The sequence below is a fragment of the Cebus imitator genome, unplaced genomic scaffold (assembly GCF_001604975.1).
Source record: "Cebus imitator isolate Cc_AM_T3 unplaced genomic scaffold, Cebus_imitator-1.0 Scaffold169, whole genome shotgun sequence".
Lineage (NCBI taxonomy): Eukaryota > Metazoa > Chordata > Mammalia > Primates > Cebidae > Cebus > Cebus imitator.
Genome location: NW_016107484.1, coordinates 3,993,019 through 4,003,696, shown reverse-complemented (window position 1 = coordinate 4,003,696; position 10,678 = coordinate 3,993,019). Strand labels below are relative to the sequence as shown.

Genomic DNA, 10,678 nt, shown 5'->3' with positions numbered 1-10,678 from the left:
TTACAGGCACGCACCACCATGCCCAGCTAATTTTTTGTATTTTTAGTAGAGACGGGGTTTCACCATGTTGACCAGGATGGTCTCGATCTCTTGACCTTGTGATCCACCCGCCTCAGCCTCCCAAAGTGCTGGGATTACAGGCGTGAGCCACCGCGCCCGGCCTAGTTTTTATTTTTCTGAGACAGAGTCTCACTCTGTCGCCCAGGCTGGGGTGCAGTGGTGCCATCTCGGCTTACCTGCAACCTCTGCCTCCTGAGCTCAAGTGATCCTTCTGTCTCAGCCTCCACAGTGCTGTGATTACAGGCGTGAGCCACTAAATTCCAGCCCAAATCTACATTTTACACAAGAAAAAGTGGGCAGCTATCTGTTTGGGAACCAAAGGAAAGAAGTTTATGTTTGTTTTTTGTTTCGTTTTGTGTGACTCGGTTCCTAAGCTTAACCTTGCCCTTGGCATAGTGAGTTTGGAGTCCCGAGATTCTGTTTTTCCTTCATAGGTGCAAAGGGGCTGTTAGCAATGCTGCCAGTTGCCCTGGGGCTACAGCGGGATGGGCAGTGGGTGGCTGCAGGCAAAAGGGGCCATGGGAGACAGTGAGGCTGTAGCTGGCTGGGCTGGGGCAGGGTTCCTGGAACCTTCTACGGCCAAGAAACACTGCCCTCGGTGACTTCTCCTGTGAGGTCTCATTCCTGTTGAACTTGGCATTCCTCCTGATCCCCATCCCATAACCCACGCCCCTCCTCCTCCTCGGCCTACTGTGTTTAATTCAAATCTTGCTTTCAATGCATTCTTACAAAATTATTCTTACTTTTTGAAACAGGGTCTCACTTTGTTGCCCAGGCTGGAGTGCAGTGGTACAATCATGGCTCACTGCAGCCTCAACCTCCTAGGCTCAAGCAATCCTCCCACGTCGGCCTCCCAAGTAGCTGGGACTACAGGCACAGGCACGTGCCACTAAATTTGTTTATTTTTCTTTATATTATTTAAAGAAACAAGAGCAAAACCTCTTGTTTCTTTAACTAAATAATATAAAGAAAAATAAACAAATTTCGCTCTTGCTGCCCATTGGAGTGCAACGGTGTGATCTCGGCTCACGGCAACCTCCGCCTCCCGGGTTCAAGCAATTCTCCTGCCTGTCTCCTGAGTAGCTGGGATTACAGGCATGTGCCACCACGTCTGGCTAATTATTTGCATTTTTAGTAGAGACGGGGTTTCTCCATGTTGGTCAGGTTGGTCTCAAACTCCCGACCTCAGGTGATCCGCCCGCCTCAGCCTCCCAAAGTGCTGGGATTACAAGCGTGAGCCACCGCGCCCAGCCAAATTTATTTATTTTTCATAGAGGCAGGGTCTCACTATGTTGCCCAGGCTGGTCTTGAACTCCTGGACTCAAGTGATGCACCCACCTTGGCCTCCCAAAGTGCTGGGATTACAAGCGTGAGCCACCGCGCCCAGCCAAATTTATTTATTTTTCATAGAGGCAGGGTCTCACTATGTTGCCCAGGCTGGTCTTGAACTCCTGGACTCAAGTGATGCACCCACCTTGGCCTCCCAAAGTGCTGGGATGAGAGGCATCAGCCACCAGACCTGGCCACAGAATGATTCTCTTAATCGCAGGTGCCCAGTTTACTCAAATGAGCTCTCCCCTCTCATTCTGCTTTCCTTCTCACCCCACACTGTTATTGTCTCTACCTACTGGACATCCTCTGGTGCCTCACTGCCCCTGCTCACCTGCCTGCTTTCCCAGTGACAGGCCACCCAGGCTGTCCCCAGGTAAATTCACAATAACTAGCCTCAAATTGTCCCCTTATCGACCTCTGAGCCTGTCTTTGCAAAAAAAGCCAGGAGCAGAACTCTTGGGTCATACATAAGTGTATTTATCTTGGTTATATTCCTGTGACATTTGCTCCTAAATGTTTACTAAGAATAAGATTTTTAGGGCTGGGCATGATGGCTCACGCCTGTAATCCCAACACTTTGGGAGGCTGAGGCGGGCGGATCACTGAGGTCAGGAGTTAGAGACCAGCCTGGCCAACAAAGTGAAACCCCATCTCTACTAAAAATACAAAAATTAGCCAGACATGCTCGCTTGAACCCAGGAGACGGAGGTTGCAGTGAGCTGAGATCTTGCCACTGTACTCCAGCCTGGGTGAGACTCTGTCTCAAAAAAAAAAAAAAAGAAAAGAAAAAAGGATTTTTAGGACCCAAGAAAGCAGCATGAGTATACATGGTGGGGCGGAGAGGCACACATCATTTGCACTATCCTGCTAGGGCCGTCAGATTTGGCAAATAAAAATACTGGAAACTTGGTTACATTTGAATTTCAGATAAGCAACCAACCCTTCTGTAGTATACTAAAACACTACTGTTTATCTGAAATTCAAATTTAGCTGGGCATCCTGTATTTTATCTTGCAATCCTACCTCCAACTGAATACATAAATTCAAGGTTTTATGACTCTTCTCAGATTGAGGAATAGAGCCATAGAATCCCGGTTACACATCAAAACTGCGGAAACTCCACAAATGTTTGGTTAGAAGTGATGAAATCTATTTTAAAAGTCCATATGACAAAATTACAATAAACATTTATTAAGCTGTAATTTTCACAATATTTTAATTCTGTTCTGAGATCTACAAATACCTCTATGTAACACCAAAGCCAGTGATTTAATAAATAACAGGAATGTATATATCGCTTTGCAAAAAAATATGCCTGATATGTTTATCTCTATATATTTGTAGAATCAGTTTCCCAAGGCTCATGAAACTAAAGTGCACACACACACCATGTACACACACACACTATTATATTCAAATCAAATGGATTTAGATTAGGTGCCAAATTAAATGCTATACAAAATTGATAATCAGATACACAAAATATGAAGTCGATCATGAATACACTGTTGATAATGGGTACCACAGCTCACAAGCGTGACTTCCACGTAAAAGGGAAACGACTGCTTCATTTGACTTTTAGCGTGTGCTAATCATCATCACCATCACAGTTAATCAGCTTAATTACACGGTATTCAGAGATTAAACACACATGCAGATATTAAATTGATACTACAATAAAACCTTTAACTCTGCAAAAAGACATTAGCACACATGGGCAATAATACCATTAGCTGCCACAGCTTCTCAGTAGACAATGCAAATGGCAATTAGCATTTTCAGCCGCCACAAGAGAAAAACTGGTACTGGTGCACCTCCTACATGTCAAGGAAAAGCAAAACACAACTTAATATGCTGAATACAATTTGTTTACACCGGATACTATACATCATACTGATGGTTGTCCAGTATGAATATTAAGGGTATTGTGTTCGATTCTGCAAAATGTATTCCTATTATTCACAAGTAAGGAGTCAAAGTCCAACTGTTCAAATGGCCATAAACAAAAATGTTGCAGAAGGTATAGACCATTAAAAATAAAATGTTGGAAGTGGGGTAGCTGACCCCTTAGGAACCTCAGAAATTCCTTTTAACGCTAGACTGATGGCAAGAGCTGGCTTTTTGGTTAAGTCAGCCAGTTTGAAACCCATCAGGAAGTTATCAGGTGTCAACCTGTAAGGCAGATGTCATTTGTCAAAAGCATCTTAAGAAGTAGCAGCGGTTACAGAAAGGAAGCAATTCAGGATTTCCACTAGCGACAAGTGGCATTAACCATGTCTTTAGGTTCTGCCTAGGCCATGTGGCAGCTGTTATTCTTAACTGCTCCCTAAGCCTGCTGAATCACAGGGCCACAGGACCAACTAAAGCTGCCCATAGCCTCCCAGCAAGGCAGCCCTTCCAGGCAAGCAGGAAGTCATATTATAGTCTTCTTAATCCCTGACCTGAACCTTTGTGTTCTTACTCAGTTCCCCACAGGGAACCACCCCACTTGGTTACCTCCACCATAGTCATAAACACATAGTCCCAGGTCCCTGATAGCTCCGCCTCCCGACTCCTGCATGAGACAGGCTTCATGTGAGACAGGCTCTAGTTTTTGGGGAAGGGTATTAAACACCTTTCTGCGGCATTCACCTCCCCTTTGTGAATGAAGATACAGGCACAATTCACAAGGCCTGCTTTCCAGAAATTCTTTTTTTTGAGACGGAGTTTCGCTCTTGTTACCCAGGCTGGAGTGCAATGGCGCGATCTCGGCTCACTGCAACCTCTGCCTCCTTGACTCAGGCAATTCTCCTGCCTCAGCCTCCTGAGTAGCTGGGATTACAGGCATGTGCCACCATGCCCAGCTAATTTTTTATATTTTTTTAGTAGAGACGGGGTTTCACCATGTTGATCAGGATGGACTCGATCTCTTGACCTCGTGATCCACCCGCCTCGGCCTCCCAAAGTGCTGGGATTACAGGCGTGAGCCACCGCGCCCGGACCTCTGCTTTCCAGAAATTCTATTGCTGTGCTCTCTTACCAGAAATGATATGGGGCCAAAACCCAAAGCAAAAGAAACCAAAGGGCAGGTAATGCCGATTGGTATTGAAAGGTGTGTATATATGTGTGTATATATACAAACTTATATGTATGTATATAAGTGTGTGTACATGTGTGTGTGTATATATATACACTTTTTTTTTTGAGACAGGGTCTCACTCCCCAACTGGAGTACAGTGGCACGATCTCAGCTGACTGAAAAGTCTGCCTCCTGGGTTCAACTGATTCTCCCACTTCAGCCTCCTGTGTAGCTGGGACTACAGGCACCCACCACCATACTTGGCTATTTTTGGCAGAGACAGGGTTTCACTGTGTTGGCCAGGCTGGTCTTGAACTCCCGACCCCAAGTGATCCACCTACCTTGGCTCCCAAAGTGCTGGGATTGCAAGCGTGAGCCACTGCAACCAGCCTAGAAAGTATATTTATGAAAGGTTTACACTCCACAAAAGCATCTTTGCTAGGGTGTCAAGGAAGAGATCACTAAACCAACCCCAACGCACCCATACAATTCCAGCAAGCTAGAGATGGCAGGTCCCTTTTGTTTTTTGGATTATTTTCTGTTCTCAGTAAAACAAGTTATTTATTGTGATACTGAAACATTGGGAAATTAACACTGATTAAGATATGTTAAACACTGAGTCTTAATTATAACAGAACCAGTTTTCATCAGGATGTTTTTACATCACATTCAGTGAAATGTTGCACTAATATATTCTATAGCCCTGAAGATATAAAAAGGTTTCTCTATAGGTGTGAGATACGGTACAAAAACACACTTTTCCACATACAACAGAGAGCAAAAACAGAGATGTGGTGGGCAGGAAGGGAGACGCCCAATCCCAATAGCCTACAAGCTGCCATGGGGCGGGGAAGGAACAAAAACCCCCAATTATTTTGGGTGAAGACGTGCCCAAATGAAGGTGAAAGATATGCAGTAAAAACCAGGGGCTTTTCACATCTAGCATCTAGGATTTCTATCAGATTTTAACTAACGTTCTACCCTGAGGTGACACCTACTTACGGTAGGCTATTTCATTGAAAATGAAGACATCTTTCACTGGAGTGTATCAAACTATAAAATTGGCTTCGGAGCCTAAAGTGGAAAAAAAATTGTGCATATTTTCGACAGCAATGTTGAATTGATGCTTGAGGTCTCAATCCACCAGCACCCAGATAACACGTACCTCCCTCAGAGGAATACAAGTTAAAACGATGATCTTACCGAGATCTCAATAGAGCACAGTGCCCTTCATGATTCAGGTAAGAGGTGGGAGGAGGAATGAAGCGGGTATTACGCCCAGTCCAGGGACAGCTTAACCCTTAACAGGCAGGCATCTTACAATGACCATAAACAAGGGAAGGGCCGAGGCAGGGCAGGCGATCACTGGCTTTGTGCACAGAACATCAGTCTTCCCCCGGCCAACATGAGCAAAGCTGTTTTAGTACCTAAACGTGGTGTGGCCAGATGCACAAGGAAAGACGAAGATGACATCCCGGGTTATTTATCTCCTGTGCTAAAACAGATTCATGTCCAAGTATCTGATGACAAAACTGGAATGTGATAGATAAAGATTTGCTCCAGTGAATTTTGTTTTTTAATTATTTTCTTTAAAATTTCTTTTTTACTTTCTTCAGAGAAGCTCTGATGCATGGTCCAGTAAATCTTTTATTATTTATTTTTAGATGGAGTCTCACTCTGTCATTGAGGCTGGAGTGCAGTGGCACAATCATGGCTCACTGCAACCTCTGCCTCCCGGGTTCAAGCAATTCTCCAGCCTCAGCCTCCTGAGTAGATGGGATCACAGGTGCCCGCCACCACGCCCGGCTAATTTTTCTATTTTTAGTAGAAACAGGGTTTCACTATGTTGGCCAGACTGGTCTGGAACTCCTGACCTCAGGTGATCCACCCGCCCTGGCCTCCCAAAGTGCTGGGATTACAGGTGTGAGCCACTGAGCCTGGCCTGCTCCAGCAAATCTTTAATATCCATGCACATTGAATAAACATGTACCTAAAACAGGTACATGGTTCAGGAAATAAACGGAACTCTCCAGGAGTTTGGGTCCCATCATACGTACCTTAAAAACAGAAGCCTCGTCAACATCCTAAAAAACATCTGCATCTGTGTTCCAGATACTTGCAACCAAAAATAACATTTTACAGGAACACAACACAAGCAGTGGTAGATAGCTAACTCTTCTCCAAACTGAGACCTGGACCTAGCAGCTCTGGCAGGGGTATCTACACGCCTGCATGCAGGGGACTGTGAGTGGGTTGACAGGGCACATCTGTGGGCAGGCAAGGGCCACGGAGATAGCGTGAGCCCCAGCAGCTTCAAAGCCACAAAATGCTAGGCTTTTTATTTTATTTTTTTTTGAGATGAAGTCTTGCTCTGTCATCCAGGCTGGAGTGCAGTGGAGCGATCTCAGCTCACTGCAACCTCCGCCTCCCAGGTTCAAGCAATTCTCCTGCCTCAGCCTCCTGAGTAGCTAGACTACAGGTGTACACTACCACGCCTGGGTAATTTTTGTATTTTTAGTAGAGATGGGGGTTTCACCACGTTGGCCAGGTTGGTCGTGAACTCTTGACTTCAGGTGACCTACCCACCTTGGCCTCCCAAAGTGCTGAGATCATGTGTGGCCTAGGGCTTCCTTTGTTAAAAAAACAAGTTGCAGTGACTCACGTCTGTAATCCAGCACTTTGGGAGGCTAATGAGGGTGGATCAAGTGGTCAGGGGTTCGAGACCAGCCTGGCCAACATGGTGAAACCCCGTCTCTACTAAAAATACAAAAAATTAGTGGGGCATGGTGGCAGGCACCTGTAATCCCAGCTACTCAAGAGGCTGAAGCAAGAAAATTGCTTGAACCCGGCAGGTGAGGTTTGCAGTGAGCTGAGACAGAGCCACTATACTCCAGCCTGGGCAACAGAGCAAGACTCCGTCTCAAAAGAAAAAAGAAAAGTCCAAGCAAAGGGGCATTCCTACCAGCTCCTAATCCACACCTTCTGAAGCTCCCTTGTCCGGGACCCCCAGAGCTGTCCATCTCGCATGTCCCACTCTCTGCCCACAGAGACCACCTAAAATATGGACACAACAGATTTCAGATAAAAAGCACCTAGTGTGTATCGTAAAAATTTCAGGAAAAATAATTTAGACCTTTTCAAAGGCTAGCTTATTGCTGCTAATTGTTCCTGAGAATCTTTCTCGGCAGCAATACACTTGAGAATGTTATTAGCTGCTACTGTTTGTTTTCCTTCTAAGGTCCTGAGGCAACCAAAAGCAAAATGAAACGCAAAACCCCTCAAGGGTACAGCTTTCGTAGACAGGCATAGTGAGCACACTGCAAACTGGGACACTGAGCAGCTTCTGGCGCGATCTCCAGTCCTTACCCAGGTACTTCCTGGCATCAAATCTCCAAGATATTTCTTGGCCCCTCCTTGCATTTTCCTTTTCAAAATGTTGAGATTAAAATACATCGAAGCACAGAGGGAAGAAAGTCTCAGGTCTTCTAGAAATGGCGATGTCTTCATTTAGAAACAGGCCGGACGGGGGCTTGGCAGGGGTCTCCAGGATCCAAGAGGCTGAGTGGCAGCCTGCAGCCTGACTGTCCACATTTAGAAGTGACAACATTCATGAACTAAGTCAACATCCACCAAAAATAACATGAACTAAAGCTCACAGTTTGGGAACATGAAAATAACGCACACAGACCTCACCCACCAATCCCTAAGCTGCGAAAACAAACGCATTTAAACTTTCCTCAAATGTCAAATTAGCATATTCTTCCCCGCCCTGTAAAGTTTTGATAAACTTGACTCAATCTGCCTTTATTAAAAAACCTTACAAAAGATGTATTTAAATGCTTGAAAAAATTAACTTTATGCTCTATGCACAGATAAATTTCTTACTGTACAGCTAAATATGGTTCTATCCTTTGTTTAAAAAATATATTTTTCCCCACTAATGACACTTCTATGCAGTTCCATGTCGATGATCTTTCCGCTCTGCTGGGAACGTGTCCTAAGAGCTGCCGGATGGGTGGAAATACCCTCACACAGTGCCACTTTCTTGCTCGGTCGTGTTTATTAAGATTGTTTGGGGCTTGGGTTTTTTTTCCTCTGTTTTCGTTTTCTGAGACAGAGCGCTGGTAACTGTGGGCCCACCCGGCCAGCTGACCTTCATTTGTCCTTGGAGCGGTCCAGGCTCTCCAGCACCCGGTTGAGACGGATGTTGAGCAGTCTGACCTGCTTCTCCAGGTGCTCCAGCTTCTCCTCCACACTGGGGCTGCTCGGGCTGCTGGGGCTGCTGGGGCTGCTTCGCCAGTAGAAGCCCATGGGCCCAGTCATGAAGTAGATGGCCACCACGAAGCACAGCGGCAGCACCGCATTCTCCGGCTCGCCCTCGTACTTGTGCAGGATGTACACGCAGGACATGGAAAACAGGACGACCCGCACAATCCAGAAGAAGCGGCCAAACACCACGTGCAGGATGCTGAAGGTGAAGCCCAGGGTCAGGGACAGGAACCAGTAGGCCAGGAGGACAACGCCGACCAGCAGGAGTGCACGGGCCGGGCTGCTGGACACCGAGTTTGGGCTGAAATACTGGGACAGGTTGGAGACTGCGGGACAGAAAAGAGGAACAGGGCTGGTTACACAGGGGCCAGGGGCTTCTTGACAAGCTGGAGCTGGGCAACAGAGCTGGCCTGCCGGGCTTAAAAGACCTTTGCAACAATCCAAGGAACTCAAGGAAGTTCTTCCATTGATTGTCACGCTAAGCTCTACGAGGAGATCCAGGGAAACCCGTTAAGATGGCCTGCCATGTTGAGTTTAAAACACCTCCCCCGACGGGGCGTGGTGGTTCACACCTGTAATCCCAGCACTTTGGGAGGCTGAGGTAGGCAGATTACCTGAGGTCGGGAGTTCAAGACCAGCCTGACAAACATGGAGAAACCCAGTCTCTACTAAAAATAAAAAATTAGCCAGGCGTGCACCTCGGGAGGCTGAGGCTAGAGAATTGCTCGAACCCAGGAGGCGGAGGCTGCAGTGAGCCAAGATCGCACCACAGCACTCCAGCCTGGCAGCAAGAGTGAAACTCCGTCTCAAAAAGAAAACAAAAGAACAAACAAACAAAAACCTCTCCATACACTGGTTTCTCTTCACATCGTACACATCTTTCACCTGTAGCCTGGGCAACAGAGTGAGACCCTGACATAGTTTGGCTTTGTGTTCCCACACAAATCTCATCTTGAATTGCATGTGCGGAGGAAGGAAGCTCGTGGCGGGTGACTGGGTCACAGGGATGGTCTCCTCCTTGCTGTTCTTGTGATGGTGAAGGAGTTGTCATGAGATCTGAGTTTAAAAGTGTGTGGCAGCTGCCCCCTTTGCTCTCTCTCCTGCCGCCTTGTGAAGAAGGTTGTTTTTTTTTTTTTTGAAGATGGGGTTTCACCATGATGGCCAGGCTGGTCTTCAACTCCTGATCTCAGGTGATCCACCCACCTTGGCCTCCCAAAGTGCCAGGATTACAGGCGTGAGCCACCGCACCGGCTTTTTTTTTTTTTGAGGCTGCAGTGCAGTGGCACAATCTTGGCTCACTGCAACCTCCACCTCTCATGTTCAGGCAATTCTCCTGCCTCAGCCTCCCGATTAGCTATGGCTACAGGCACGTGCCACTACACCCAGCTAATTTTTGTATTTTTATTATAGATGAGGTTTCACCATGTTGGCCAGGCTGGTCTTGAACTCCTGACCTCAAGTGATCCACCTCCTCAGCCTCCCAAAGTGCTGGGATTACAAGTGTGAGCCACTGTGCCTGGCCTCAGGTATGTTTTTATAGCAGTGTGAAAACAGGTTAGTACAGACCCGATCTCTAGAGAACATAAATTTTTAAAAAAATTAGCCAGGTGTGGTGGCAAACACCTGTAGTCCCAGCTACTCAGGAGGCTGAGGTGGGAGGATCACTTGAGGCTGGGAGGTCACGGCTGCAGTGAGCCATGACATACCACTGCACTCCAGCCCGTGTGACGGAGTAAGACTTTGTCTCAAAAAATAACTTTTACCTTTTAGTAAAACACCTCTGACAGCGGGGCATAGGCTGCAAAGTGTCCTTCAATTTCCATAGTAACAAATGCCCAGGGCCGGGCGTGGTGGCTCAAGCCTGTAATCCCAGCACTTTGGGAGGCCGAGGCGGGTGGATCACGAGGTCAAGAGATCGAGACCATCCTGGTCAACATGGTGAAACCCCGTCTCTACTAA

At 46.7% G+C, this 10,678-nt stretch overlaps 1 protein-coding gene across 1 annotated transcript in view; it reads right to left on the bottom strand.

The window, feature by feature from the left end:
- Positions 1-8,232: 8,232 nt before the first annotated feature.
- The window catches only part of LOC108315214 (BRI3 binding protein), a 32,078-nt gene continuing 29,632 nt past the window's right edge, over positions 8,233-10,678 (bottom strand). Inside the window, exon 3 of the mRNA XM_017544453.2 lies at positions 8,233-9,045. Coding sequence (XP_017399942.1) covers positions 8,606-9,045 — 440 coding nt within the window. The 3' untranslated portion in view covers positions 8,233-8,605. The remainder of the gene's footprint in view (positions 9,046-10,678) is intronic.